The following is a 15,344-nucleotide window of genomic DNA, read 5'->3' as shown; positions in this document are numbered from 1 at the left end:
GGCGGGAGAATCTCCTCTTTGGGGAGAAAGGGGGAAGGGGAAGCTGCAAACTTTCCAGGGGACCCCTCAACCATCCCTGTCTATTCTTCCCAGATCCAGAAAGGAGTAGACAAGGCGGAAGGAAAGACACCCTGCTTTAGGAAAAAAGGGGAGGGGGAAGGGGAGGGGAGCCACGAAGGGGCAGCCAGGCCTACAAGGGAGCCACCTCGAGCGGCTGCGGTGGCGGCGCGAGGCGGGAATTCGCCGGGCTGCCCACTGCCCACACGCGGCGGTCCAGCGCCCGCGGAGGGTGGGGGTGGGCTCACCGCCACGGCACCGGCCACCGAGCCGACGCGGGTGGGGGCGGGGGAAGAGCGGGCGCCAGGCGCGGCGCAGGCGCAGAGCGCGCCTCGGTTGTCAAACATGGCTGAAGTGCCGCCGCTGCCGCTGCGGCTGCTGCAGGGAAAATGCTGAGCCCTCCCGGGCCCGGTGGGCGGCGGCGGCGAGGGCGGCGACGGGCACCCGCTTCTCGGGCGCGGCGGCGGCGGCCATGGCCCGGCTGGCCGACTACTTCATCGTGGTAGGCTACGACCACGAGAAGCCAGGTAAGGGTGTGGGGCGGGCGCCGCCCCCGGGCCTCCCCGCCCCCGCCCCCCGGCCGCCGTCCAGTGGGCTCTGCGGGGCCGGGCGTCGCGGCCGGGAGGCGGGGAGGGCCGGGCCGGGTTCGGCGGCGGCGGAGCGGGCGGCCGGCCGGCGTCGGGCGGGCGTCGGGCCTTGTGGGCCGGGCTGCGCGTCGCGGGGGGCGTGAGGGGCCCGCTTGAGGGGCGGGGGCGGGGGCGGGGGCGGGGGGAGGCCGCGTCCGTCGGGGCCCGGGCTGCCCAGCTGGGGCGAGTCTGGGCGCCGGCCCCCTTGCTCTGGAGGGCGCCGGGTACCGGGGGCAGCGCCCTGATGCCGGCGGGATTGGGCCAGGACCGCAGGGCTGGGAGGGTGGGAGCCTACTGTGCTAAGTTCCTCGGGGATGAACTTCTGCCCTGCATTCTGAGTGAGTAATGAGTGACGCAGGGGGCTGTCCTCTCCAAAAGGAAGTGCGGAGCGTCCAGGGCTGCCTCTCCCCTGCGCTGTTGGGGGCCCGTCTGGTCGCCGCCCCGGTGAACGCGTGGTGCCGGGGAAGGGAAGGGGATCCTTGCGCTTTGAAACATTTCTAGGAAATGTTCCCTGTTCTTTCAGGACAGATGTGACGGCCAGTTCAGAATGAGTCTGAACACTTATTTAAGTAAGGACGGTCAGCAGAAGGTGATCTTGTTTCACTTCAGTGTGTGTTTTAATTGTTTTCCTCCGTTACAAGATTTTCTTCGTAAGGAACAATTTGGCAAGTGCATCGCATTTTAATTTAATTTATGGACTTCCGCAACTTAGGAGAATTCACGATTCCTGCACGTTTACTTTTGTATGTGTATTCCTTTGTATTACTGTGTAGCTAAGCATAATGTAATAAATTGAGTTGGGGAAGCACATCTATTTCAGGGTAATTCTGGTCACACGTTTGCAAGGAATTTTAAATATCAGCTAGACAGTCCCTTCATTTTTCAGAGGAGATGCTGAGATTGTGTTTTGCTGTTGATTACAGCCGTTGGTATCGTCAGAATACCATTGTTCTACCCACTCTAGGTCGACTGCCCCTTTCGCTGTTCCTCTCCTAATAACTTCCTTTAGTGAGAACCTTTTATATTCTTTACTCTTTCATTACTCATGACCTGAGGCTCCAAAATTTTGCTTTTTATTTCCTAGTAATTTTGCATAGTCTGGTGTCTCTTTCTTACGAAGATTAACAATGTGAAGAATGACCGTTTTTAACATTATTTCATTTTTAGCGATACTGTTTTTTCCCTCACTTTTAAAAAATTTGAAACAATCACAAACTTGCAGAAAACTTGCCAGTACGGTACAAAGAACTTTTTTCCCCTGATCCATTTGAGAGGAAGCTGCTGACCTCATGTCCTATCACACCAGAATGCTTTAGTGTGTGTTTTCTATAAACAAAGATATTCTCCTACATAATCACAGAACAATCGTCAAAATCAGGAAATTAGCACTGATAGCTCCATGTAAGTCTCATACTGTTCAAGTTTTGTTGATTGTGCCATTGATCTCTTTACTGACAAAAGGATCCAGTTCAGAATTATGTGTTGCATTTATTTGTCATGTCTCTTTAATCTGGAACAATTCCTTCATCTTATCTCGACCTTCATAAGCTTGACACTTCTGAAGATTTTGTAGACTGCCCCTCAATTTTGAATTATCTGTTCTCTTATGATTGGATGCATACAGGTTATGTACTCGGGCAGGAATATCATCACAGAAGTGATGCTCGTTGCATCCTGTCGGGTGGTGTGCAATTTCAGTTTGTCTCATTATTGGTGATTTTCACTTTGATTACTTGAGATAAGCAATGTCTGCAGATTTCCTCACTATAAAGTTAATATGTATTAAACAATTTTTGTGAGTACTTTTAACTATGTAAATATTTTGTTCCTCATCAAACTTTTAATGTATCCCAGTATTCATATCTATAAGGATTCATGGTTTTCTGGGTTTTTTTAGCAGATTATATTCTGTTACTGTTTATTTTGGTGTTCAAATTCTTCCTCCTTTGGCCAATGAGAGCCCTTTCAAGCTGGCTTCTGTGTTCTTGTGACGTGCCCCCATCATTCTTTGAGCATGTCTTTACTTTTTGGCACAAGAAGATGTTCTCGGCTTATCTTGTACTGCCCCTGCCTTAGTCCTAGAATCGGCCATTTCTCTAGGGAGCCCTGCATCCTTTTAGTGGAGAATAACGTTTAGAAGCTAAGATCTCAGTGCTAGTGTGTTTATTGCTATTGGGTTACTAACTGCTCCTGGTGCTGTTAATGGACAGAGCAGGGAAATATATGTATTTACACACAGATGCACACATTTATGTCTATATTTATTTATCTGTATATATTGAAAACCATGAGTTCATTCTACTACCTCTGTTTCAGTCCCACACTCCAGGATCCATTCTAGTTTTTCCTTTTTTCATATTTGTAATGGTCTTCTCTGACAGAAACCTGGCTCCCATTATCCTTAATATATTTACTTATTCATTTAGTCTCCCTGTGTTTAACCAATCTTTCATCTTTGCTGCTCCAACTTCCTCTCCTGGATGCCTTCCTCTTTCTGCTGGGCTGAGATTCTTCATTGTCTGTCTCCCACCTTTCTGCCTCTGTCAGGATCTAACAGCCCATGCCAGGGTGTCCCAATGTAAGGACAGCCTCCTTAATGTGCTCTGGCTCTGACTCCGCATGTCACCTTCCCCACTGTTGGTGGGTATACTGGATATACTTCTCACCCCACTTAGGCTCTGACACCCTACACTTCCCTGTGAAGACGACCTCCTCGCTCTCTTCGGACCCAGTGCCCCATGCCCGGTTGCCACTCTGCATTGACACCCTCCTTATGGCGCTTGGTCTCTGACTGAACACATTCGCCAGTTCCTCCCCATGTGGACTCCCTCCTTGATTCACTTGGGCTCTGACAATCTCCACCCCACCCCACAGCAGGGAAAAGGAAGATTATTTATTTATTTATTTATTTATTTTAAAGATTTTATTTTTTCCTTTTTCTCCCCAAAGCCCCCCGGTACATAGTTGTATATTCTTCGATGTGGGTCCTTCTAGTTGTGGCATGTGGGACGCTGCCTCAGCGTGGTTTGATGAGCAGTGTCATGTCCGAGCCCAGGATTCGAACCAACGAAACACTGGGCTGCCTGCAGCGGAGCGCGCGAACTCAACCGCTCGGCCACGGGGCCAGCCCCGGAAGATTATTTTTTTTAAGTAACAAAATCCGGAAACTTTTATAAACTGTAGAATCTCAATAGTGAAATGTATCTTTTTTTTTTTTTTAACTTGTGATGTTTCTTTAGTCATGTTTATTAACGTATCATTTACATGCAATAAATTCACCTTCTTAACTGAACAGTTCAGTGAGTTTTGTCAGGTGTATACAAAAGTGTAGCCACTGCCACAGTCAAGATATAGATATAGAACATTTCCATCCCTCCAGAAGATTCTCTTGTGCGCCTTTGCAGTCAGTTCCCTCCCTAGCCTCTGGCAGTCACTGATCTGTTTTCTGTCCGGAAGTTTTTGTCTTTTCTAGAATGTCGTATAAATGGAATTGTATAGTTTTTTATGTCTGGCTTTTTTTCACTTAGAAAAATACATTTGCTATTTATCCATCTTGTATGTATTGTCAGTTGTTCCTTTTTATTGCAGGCTATAATACAATTTGTTTATCCATCCGCCAGTTGGTGGACGTTTGAGTTTCCAGTTTTTGGCTTTATGAACAAAGTTGTTCTGAACATTTGCATACAGATCTTTGAGTGTTCGTATGGTTTCATTTCTTTTAGATAAATGCTTAGGAGAAGAATTGCTGGGTCATATGATAAGTGTCTTTTTAACTTTATATGAAACTGCCAAACTGTTTTGCAAACTAGCTGTATCATTTTGCATATTTACCAGCAAGATATGAGAGTTCTCATCAATCTTTTTATTTTATTTTTATTATCTAAAATTAAAAAAATTTTAGCCATGCTGGTGGATATATAGTGGTATCTCATTGTGGTTTCAGTTTGCATTTTCCTGGTGACTAATGATGTTGATCACCTTTTCATGTGCATATTGCGTTTGAATATTTTTTATAAAGTGATCAAGTTTTCTTTTTTATTGGATTGTTTGACTTCTTCTTATTGAGGTGTTTTGTTTTTTTTTAATTCTAGATACAAATCTTTATCGGGTGTTTTGCAAATATTTTCTTCCAGTCTGTGACCTGCCTTTTCATTTTCTTAACAGTGTCTTTTTAAGAGCAGATGTTTTAATTTGGGTCACTTTTTAGACATTGGAATACTTTTATATCTTAAGTTGTGGCCTTTGAGTATTTTTAATGTAAAACCCTTTGTAAAAACTTACTGGAAGAAAATCCACTAAATCTGTGTACTTGTTTGAATTATAAGTGATGAATAAACCTAATTGATTCTGAAAACTATTATAAAGCTTTTTTCAGAATATAGTATGATTTTGTTACCTAAATCTCTATAAAAGCTAATCATATTATGATAATATGATACTGAAATGTTCTGTATTTAATACCAGAGTGTTCTAGAATTATTCATCCAACACACTCTTTATTTTTGTTCCTAAAATGTCTTTTCGATTAATAATATTTTTAGTTAATTTTTTCATATTTCTCTTTTTAACATGTTTTTATTGAGTAACATTGGTTTATAACATAGATTTCAGGTGTACATCAATGTATGTTAACTTCTGTATAGCCTGCATCGTGTTCACCACCAAAAGTCTAGTTGTTACCCGTTACGGTACAAATGTGCCCCTTTACCCCATTTTGCCCTCCCCCCACTATCCGTCCCCTCTGGTAACCACTAATCTGTTGTCTGTGTTTGTTTGTTGTTGTTTGTATCTTCCATATGTAAGTGAAATCATACGATATTTGGCTTTTTCTATCCGACTTATTTTGCTTAGTATAGCATCCTCCAGGTCCATCACTGTTGTCTCACATGTCAAGATTTCGTCTTTTTTTTTATGTCTGAGTAGTATTCCGTTGTATATCATATTTCTATTTAAAATTGAATTGAAAGAAAATAAAACGTTGTCATTTGAAAAATTACTTTTACAGACTGGAAAAAATAGTTAATACATGCTACTTGAATTGTATACAAAGAACAGTACTTGGCATATAGCGGGTGATTAATAAAGATGCATTGAATGAATACATAATTGCTGAAAATACGGAAAATACAAAAAACTATAAGGAAGGAGTATGGGAGGGGAGTGTGGCTATAGAAGAGTAACAGATTTTTGTGGTGATAGAACTGTTTCTTATGTTGACCAGGTGGTGGATACACGAACCTAAATATATGATAAAATTGCATAGAACTAAATACACACACACACACACACACACAAACACAAACAAATGAGTACAATCTAACTGGGGGAATCTGAATAAGAACGTAGATTGGATTAATGTCAATATCCTGGTGTTAATATTATACTATAATTTTGCAAGATGTTACCATTGAGGGAAGCTGGGTAAAGAGAAATGGGATTTTTGTATTATTTCTTACAACTATCTCAAAATAAAAAGTTTAAAAACTATAAGGAAGATTAAAAAGATACTCATAATATCCTTGTTTTTTCTGTAACGTTGATGACATAAGGAAAAGTTATTCTATAAAATTCCAGAAAAATATAATCTTCATTGGCTGAATTATTACATCTTATGGGTATATCAATTTAACTTCATCATTCGCTTTATTATTGGATATTTAAGTATTTAAGTTATTTTCAGTTTTGTGTTCCTGTAACACTAGTGTCATGCTGGGGAGAACATAGCTTGAAAACCGCTGATTTTTATAAGTTTGATTTTGGAAATTTGAAATTAAGAGTGTATTTTCCAGACTTTGCATATGTACTGTGGCACAATAATTAGGAAATATCATTTGCTTTTTGTTTTTTGTTTTTTTTAAAGATTTTATTTTTTTCCTTTTTCTCCCCAAAGCCCCCCGGTACATAGTTGTATATTCTTCGTTGTGGGTCCTTCTAGTTGTGGCATGTGGGACGCTGCCTCAGCGTGGTTTGATGAGCAGTGCCATGTCCACGCCCAGGATTCGAACCAACGAAACACTGGCCCACCTGCAGCAGAGTGCGAGAACTTAACCACTCGGCCACGGGGTCAGCCCCAAGAAATATCATTTGTTTTAATAGGTGAAGTTATTTGACCAACTTTTAATTTTTCTTATTTCTACCTTTACTGAGATTTAGCCAAGAAAAATTTATTTATTTATTTTTAAGATTTTATTTTTCCTTTTTCTCCCAAAGCCCCCGGTACATAGTTGTGCATTTTTAGTTGTGGGTCCTTCTAGTTGTGGCATGTAGGATGCCATCTCAGCATGGCCTGATGAGCAGTGCCGTGTTGGTGCTTAGGATTCAAACCAGTGAAACCCTGGGCCGCTGAAGCGGAGCGCGGGAACCTAACCACTCGGCCACGGGGCTGGCCCCTAGCCAAGAAAAATTTAAAATGACCACATGAGTTAATTCCTTTGTGTGCCTTTACTTTTTTTCTTTTTGTTTACTTTTGTTTTCCAGTAATGCATTTAGAATTTAATCCATTTGTCTAGATGGTATTTAACCTGGAGTAAAGTATCATAATCATTGAGGTTCTTGTATTCTTTCATATTAACCTGCTTAAGTATATTAGAGAAAACATTTGAAATATTTCTTAGGTATTTCATCAGTTTTATTTAAGTGGTGTACATGAGATAAGCTAAAAAGGTAAATTTATGCATAATACCTGAAATATCATAGTTTGAAACATTTAAAAAATTGATAATTGAACCATTATTGAACCATTGTAATTTGTAGTCAACCTGGGTTCCCTCCCCCTCCCACATTCTGTATTGAAGTACTTAGGATTTCTTGGTTGCTATTTGTTGCCACTGACAAGAAGCATTTGTAATTCATTGATTTGACAAGAATTTATTGCTTTTCCAGGCATTGTGCTAAGTGCTAGAACAAAAATAAATGAGTAAAGAATAAGACTGTCTCTAACTTAGTCACTAATAGGGACAGTCTTGAAATAAGTGATGATAATGAAGAAGATGGATTCACTTTACTGAGGGAAAGGGAAGACTTCTTATGAGAGATTGTTTAAGCCGAGTTATGTGGGATGAATAAAGCTTTTGCCATGTGGAAAAGAGAGTAGGGGAGATTGCAGGCAGAGAGAAAAACATGTAAACATGTGAATGTCTTGTTCCAGGAATGACAAGAAGTATAATGTAGATGGGAATTCAGGTGAGCTTTGATGCTGACGTGGGTTGGAGTCAGATTGTGAAAAGCTCTGTATATCAGGCAATGGAATTTAGCCTTGACTCTGTGGACAGTGGGATCTGTTGAAAAGTGGGGGTTCTTGAAAAGCAAGAAACAAGGTAGAAATGTGATTCAAATGGCAATGGACTGGAGGGAGAAAGACCAGTGTGAGAAGACTCAGGAGCTTTTACAGTGGGAGTAGAAAGGAAGGTCTGGATTCTGGAGAAATTTGAAAGCTCAAATTAGCAAAATTTACTAATGAGTAGTTGTGAGGGGTAAAGGAAAAAGAGTGCTTGAGGGTAACAGAGTTTCTAGCCTGGGCAATTGGGTGAGTATGATGCTGTGAATCATGCAAATAGGGAATTCGGGAGAAGAAATGAATTTGGATGAGAGAAAGAAATGCCGAGCTTAGTTTTGGATATGTTGAATTAAAGGTGCCTGCCTCTAATCAAGGTAGAGCTGTCATTTAGGTGTTTAGATATCTGGATCAGGAGGTAAGGAAAGAAGTGAAGATTAAAGGTTTAATATGGCAATTATCAATAGCCAGTTGATTGTCAGATATAAAGAAAAAATGAGATTGTTTAGGAAATGTGTATGGGGTGAAAAGAGGAGTGCCTAAGAATTAAGCCCAGAGAAAATTCAATATTTAAGAGGTAGATACGGGGCCAGCCCCGTGGCTGAGTGGTTAAGTTCGCGTGCTCTGCTGCGTTGGTCCAGGGTTTCACTGGTTCCGATCCTGGGCGCAGACATGGCACTGCTCATCAAGCCATGCTGAGGTGGCGTCCCACATGCCACAACTAGAAGGACCCATGACTAAAAATACACAACTATGTACTGGTGAGCTTTGGGGAGAAAAAGAAAAGAATAAAATCTTTAAAAAAGAAAAAAAGAGGTAGATAGAGCAGTAGCAGCCAGGAAACTGAATAGGAGTTGTAAGAGATATGGCAAGAGAACCAAGATAGTGTGTTAGGATGCAAAGTGGGTGTAGAGAATTTTGAGGAGGAGGAAATGATGAATAAATGTCAAATGCTCTGAAGATATCATGTATAATTAAGACTTGACATAGTGTCCTAGTCCGTTTGGGCTGCTATGACTAATTACCATAGACTGAGTGACTTAAACCACAGACATTTACTTCTCACAGTTCTGGAGGCTAGAAAGTCCAAGATCAAGGCACGGGCAGATTCAGGGGCTTGTTAGGGCTCACTTCCTGGCTTATAGATAGCCGTCTTCTCACTGTGTGCTCACATGGTGGAAGGGACAAGGGAGCTTTCTAGGGTCTCTTTTATAAGGATACTTATCCCACCAAATGAGGTAAGTCACCTCCAAATGCTATCACATGGGGAGTTAGATTTCAACATAGGAATTTTGGGAGGACACAAACAGTCTATAGCAAAGAGGCCCATGGACTTGATAATTTGGGTAGTGACTTTAGAACATTACGGTAGTGTTGTGGGGGGCCAAAGCCAGTTTGATAAATGCATGTCCCAAGTCATATGCTATATAAACTTCATGTAGTCCAATTTATTTCATTTCTTTTTAGAAGCTCACTATGACCTGCAACTTATGGCTTGTGGGAAGTAGAGAGAGGAGTCAGAGGTGACTTCAAAATTCCAAACCTGAAGGTCTGGGATACTTGGATACTGTCATTTAAATAAGAAGATCAAAAATGCTTTTCTTTTAAAATTACTTGTGTGTCTTTGTGAGCTTGGCAGGTAATGGGTTTTATTTTATAGCCATTCAAATGGAGACTTCAAAAGATGGGACAAGTAGGGGCTGGACACAAAGACTTGAGAATCATTAGATTAAATAGAGCTGTGACACTGTGTGAGTGCCCTCAGAAAGTCGGTGTAGAGACACAAGAATAGAGGACCAAGGGCTGAGCTTTGGGGAACACTGTTGCTAAGAGGATGGAAAATAAAAGGAACCATAGAAGAAGGGGTCAGAGAGTTTGGGAGAGACATTTAGTTTTCCTCAATAGCCATTTTTCTCCTCGATGGTGATAGAACCCATGATTTTTGGCTAGTCATGTGGCCATGCAGAAGAGAGACTGTTTTCAAGTTTCTAACAGATAGAAACATGTGAATAAGTTCTGGTCAGTTGAATGTAAGTGGAAATGGTGAGCACAGTATCCCGAAAGTATTCTTAAAGGATGAGGGTATGCCTTTCTAGTTTTTCTCTTTCCCGAGACTGGCATGCTGATATAAAGACTAGAGCTCCACCAGCCATCTTGGACCATGTAGATAAGGGTCTACACCCTAGAGATATCAGAGCACAAAGCTAGAAAGAACCTGGGTCCCTAATGACTTATAGCGAGATTGTTATAGCTACCTTTCTGGATTTTTTTGTTTTTACATGAAAGACTATAACCTTGTATGTTTAAACTATTATAGAGTTTTCTGTTGCATGTAGCTAATCTTAATCCAGATACACAGAGGTGAATGATATCGGAATCCAGAGTCATAGAAAGTAAGGGAATGTTTTTCCATGTCAGGTGTGGCAGATAGAGATCAGTGAGATGTGGAATTAATGAAGATCTTTGCATTTCATAAAATTTTAGAGTTGAAAGTTAACTATTCAGATCATCTAATTCAGTCCAATTTATGGATAAGGAACAGGTATGCCTGTCCATTCACACAGACACTACACTCCTCCCCCCGCCCCCACACACACTTGTGAATGGTTACACAGCTATCGAGTGGCAAATCCTGGACTAGAAGTTTCGTGACACCTATACTCCAGAGCACCGTGCTGTCTTTTGAGAATTTATATCAAGCATAGTCTTACCCCAGAATTATTTAAGCTGGAATGTTGTGTTGTAGACCAGACTGCAAAACTTAAAGCAAGAGAAAGAATAGAAAGTGGAGGCAGCAGATGAGGACCATTTGTTTGAGTCGTCTGATTTTGAGAGGTAAGAATATCTGGTTGGAAAACTTTGAATGCTTTCTCTTTAGGATAAAAGTTACTTTATTTCTTTGTATCCCAGAATTGTCAGCTGATTCAGACATGTTTGAATTGAATTGCAGAAATAATGAGGTCCAATGAGAGTTTTAAAAAATTGGGGCTGGCGCCATGGCCGAGTGGTTAAGTTCGCGTGCTCTGCTTGTGCGGCCCAGGGTTTGGCCGGTTTGGATCCTGGGTGCAGATATGGTACTGCTTGTCAGGCCATGCTGAGGTGGCGTCCCACATGCCACAACTAGAAGGACCCACAACTAGAAATACAACTATGTACCGGGCAGATTTGGGGAGAAAAAGCAGAAAAAAAGAAAAAAGAAGATTGGCAACAGTTGTTAGCCCAGGTGCCAATCTTTAAAAAAAAAGAAAAGTATTGGATAGATTTGAGCATACATGAAGGTAGAAGAGTGGAAATCAGTGGAATGAGAGCAATTGATGCTGGAGTGTGGGGATAGGTATGGGAAGAAACTTCCTCGGGACTTGGGGTCTCAAGTACATGTGTACAAGATACAGGTCTATCAGTGAGTTCTGATTCCTTCCCTCTAAAGAGTGTGGACTTTGGAAAATGAAATTACCATTTCATTAATCCTAGAGATATTTTATAATGGTGTACATCAAAACATGTCGCTTATCAGCTGTGGGACTTTGTGGGAGGTGACAAGTCACATAGACATGTTATAGAACCAGAAATCTATGGGTAAACTTAGCATTAACAGACAGGGAAGTATTGGGAAAAGAGTGGTGAAGTGTGCTAAGCGAGAAGTTTCAGGGTGAGATTTTAAATTTTAAATACAAGAATCTAAATAATGAATTCCCAAGAAACCTAACAAACCTCTCAAAACAACTTTTTGAGCAGCAATTTTATTTCCCAGTTATAGGTTAATTTATATATTGAAGGTCATTGTGCCCAACATGTTATCACCTTCATTAAAAACTATTATAAAAGTGAAGCCATTGACTAAATTATTGTGTTGGTGGACTATTATTTCTTAATTTTAAAACATGGCTATTGTCAAAACTGAGATCATTAAATATCACAAGATTTAATTTCCTGTTATTTAATTGTTGCTGAATTTGAGTGTTATTTGGGTTGTGAATTTTTTTTTCCCCCTTTTCTTCTTCCCAAAGCCCCCTAGTACATAGTTGTATATTCTAGTTGTGGGTCCTTCTGGTTGTGCTATGTGGGACGCCACCTCAGTGTGGCCTGATGAGCAGAGCCATGTCTGCACTCGGGATCTGAACCAGCGAAACCCTGGGCCGCCAAAGTGGGGCATGTGAACTTAACCACTCGGCCATGGGGCTGGCCCATATGAAATTGTTTATAAAGTAAATGCTGTTCATTTAAAATTCTCATTTCCGTAGTCTACATTGTGAAGGAAAATATGACTTTTATAATTTTGTAATTATTTTACTTTTCCTTATACTGATCAGTGTCTTCATTGTAGAATTTTTCAGAAAATAGATTTTTTTCAGTATATCTGTAAGTGTTCTATTGTTTACTGAAAAAATGAATGAAAAATAATTTTGCCTATGTAAATATTTCATACAGTTGCTGCTTAAGTTTAAATTAATTTCAAACAGGCTATATATTTTTTGTTCTACGTGCAGTTCCAGATTATTCTGGAGTATAGAGTACAGGAAGAAAAGATTAAGAAGAGAAAAGAAAAATGCTTGTGTTTTAAGGGAGTATTAACACTGTTATAGGGAAGTACCAGAGAAATAATCCTCACGTTTTAAGATGTCTTAACAGTAGTACGATATATTGTGTAATAGCTACAGGTTGGCTCTCCAACACTGTCTTAGTTTCCTAGGGCTTCGATAGCAAACTCTCACAAACTGTGTGGCTTAAAACAGCAGACACTTATTCTCTCGCAGCTCTGAAGCCTGGAAGTCTGAGGTCAAGGAGCCAGGAGGGCAGTGCTCCCTCTGGAGACTCTAGAGAAGAACCTTCCTTGGTCTTCCAGCTTCTGGTGGTCCTAGGCTTCCTTGATGTGTACTAGCGTCACTCTAATTTCTGCCTTGTCTTCACATGGCCTTTTCTGTGTCTCTGTGTCCAGATCTCCTTCTCCTTTCTCTTATAAAGACACTGATCATTGGATTTAGGGCCTATTTTAAATCCAGGATGATTTCATCTTGAGATCCTTAACTAATTACCTCTGCAAAACCCCTATTTTCAAATAAGGTCACATTCTAGGGTTCTGGTGGACACGAATTTTGGGGGGACAGTATTCAACCCACTACAAACACAATGGTTCATGCAGTTTTTATAACGCTAGCTGTTTGTAAATATTAGGAAATTTATCTGGACAGAACAGTGCTAAATATAAGACTTGATTTTTAAAAAGTAATTTTGTAAGGCCAACCCTGGTGGCCTAGTGGTTGAGTTCGGCGTGCTCCACTTCAGCTGCCCAGGTTCAGTTCCTAGGTGTGGACCTACACCCAAAAAATAGAGCAAGATTGGCACAGATGTTAGCTCAGGGCCAATCTTCCTCGCTTAAAAAAAAAAAAAAGTAAAAAGTGAAAATTCCGTGTTTTCGCATACATTATCTCTCTCAATGACTCTTCCTAGTAAGACAATGAGTTACCCTGTGGGGTCCATCAAAGCTTAAAAGCTTGCCCACTTTCATCTGGGTCGTAAATGGGATTAAATGGGATTAAATGGGACTTGAACTTGACTTTCTGACTTTAAATCAAAACTTTTCTTTGTAAATACATAGCAGGGCCTCAGGGAAGTGGTTGAAGAAGAGTGAGGAAGAGGAATAGGCAAGGGGTTTCGGTTGAGGGGACAGTAGTGATGGCAAAGACACTGAAGTGATAAACAATGAGTAGATCCTCAGTTTGGCTGAAATATTGGGACCAGAAGAGAACTGATAAGTAATAAATGAAGATTATATTAGAGCAGCTAAGATAGTTTTGATAGTTTTTTTTTCCAACTATTTTCAGAGGCCAGTCACTTTTCATTGCATTTTTTTCTTGTCCTTCTGTACTTCATCTTTGGAGTTGAAATTCTTTTTCTTTTTGAGGAAGATCAGCCCTGAGCTAACTACTGCCAATCCTCCTCTTTTTGCTGAGGAAGACTGGCCCTGAGCCAACATCCGTGCCCATCTTCCTCTACTTTATATGTGACACGCCTACCACAGCTTGGCTTTTGCCAAGTGGTGCCATGTCCGCACCAAGGATCTGAACTGGCGAACCCCGGGCTGCCGAGAACCGGAAAGTGCTCACTTAACCGCTGTGCCACCAGGCCAGCTCCTGGAGTTGAAATTCTTGATACTTTGGAAAAGAAAATTTAAAAACCTGTTACACAAGAGGTTCAAAAGTTTCCATAGGAGAACTTTGGCAGTCAGGAAGATGACCTTGCTTTTGAAAATATTTTTCTGTTGCAAAGTATGGTTGCTATTTTTTGGTATAACAGGTGATTCCGGACTCCTAATTATGGTGAGAAACATTTTTTCCCCTTATCAGCAAAGTCTTTTGTAGAATGTAAGTGTTAAACTATGCAAAGTGATCACTGTTAAAAGATCATTAGCTATAATCTCAGAAAAAAATTGCTTCTTTTCAAGCTTCTTAAACTTAATGCTTTATCTGATTATAACTGTGACCAAAACTTGAGAATTTTCAAGTTTTGAAACCTAAATCATCTTGTAACCTGTGGTGTTATGAATACCACATAAATTCAGACACAGCCATGAAACATCACATTGTTTTACATACTTTTTTTTTCCTGAGGAAGATCAGCCCTGAGCTAACATCTGTTGTCAGTCTTCCTCCACTTTACATATGGGTTGCCGCCATAGCATGGCTGATGAGTCGTGTAGGTCTGCACCTGGGATCTGAGCCCGTGAACTGCAGCTGCTGAAGGGGAGCACGCCGAACTTAACCGCTACCTCATGGACCAAGTCCTTACACACACTTTTAAAGGCTGTTTTAAGAAGGCACTTAGCAGACCTTCACAGGCACATATAATTGAAAATGGATAGAGCTATAGAATTTCATTTTATTCTAAAATACTAGTTTGGGACAGTGAATTGTTTGTGTTATCTGTTCCCCAAGGAACAATTTTTGTTTTACCTCTCCTAGCATATTGGTATTTTGTTTTGTTTGTTTAAGATTCTGTTGCAGCCTTGGAACTGAGGAGGATTTGCAAACCTGTTTTTTTTTGAGGAGGATTAGCCCTGAGTTAACATCTGCTGCCAGTCCTCCTCTTTTTGCTGAGGAAGACTGGCCCTGACCTAACATCCGTGCCCATCTTCCTCTACTTTATATGTAGGACGCCTTCCACAGCATGGCATGCCAAGTGGTGCCATGTCCGTACCCGGGATCCGAACTGGCAAACCCCACGCCACCAAAGTGGAATGTGTGCACTTAACCACTGAGCCACCGGGCCAGCCCCTTGCAAACCTGTTTTTTATGAAAGACTGTTAAGGCCATAGAATAAAAGTTAATGAAAAGTCACATAAGTAAAAGTAATTTTAGTTTCGTAAGGTATATAGATAGTTTACCTTAGAA

General features: G+C 41.1%; 1 protein-coding gene across 8 annotated transcripts in view; it reads left to right on the top strand.

The window, feature by feature from the left end:
- Nucleotides 1-340: 340 nt before the first annotated feature.
- The window catches only part of SBF2 (SET binding factor 2), a 473,818-nt gene continuing 458,814 nt past the window's right edge, over nt 341-15,344 (top strand). For 2 of the 8 annotated variants that reach the window (XM_070626325.1, XM_070626323.1), the window contains exon 1: nt 354-584. In XM_070626325.1, coding sequence (XP_070482426.1) covers nt 530-584 — 55 coding nt within the window. In that variant the 5' untranslated portion in view covers nt 354-529. Of the gene's footprint in view, nt 585-15,344 lie in introns of all 8 variants that reach the window. The other 6 variants (XM_070626326.1, XM_070626324.1, XM_070626327.1 and 3 more) reach the window with 5 other exon arrangements.

This window comes from Equus przewalskii, chromosome 6, assembly GCF_037783145.1.
Source record: "Equus przewalskii isolate Varuska chromosome 6, EquPr2, whole genome shotgun sequence".
Taxonomy (NCBI): domain Eukaryota; kingdom Metazoa; phylum Chordata; class Mammalia; order Perissodactyla; family Equidae; genus Equus; species Equus przewalskii.
The sequence above is the reverse complement of the archived record's forward strand: the minus strand, read 5'-3'. Positions and strand labels throughout refer to the sequence as shown.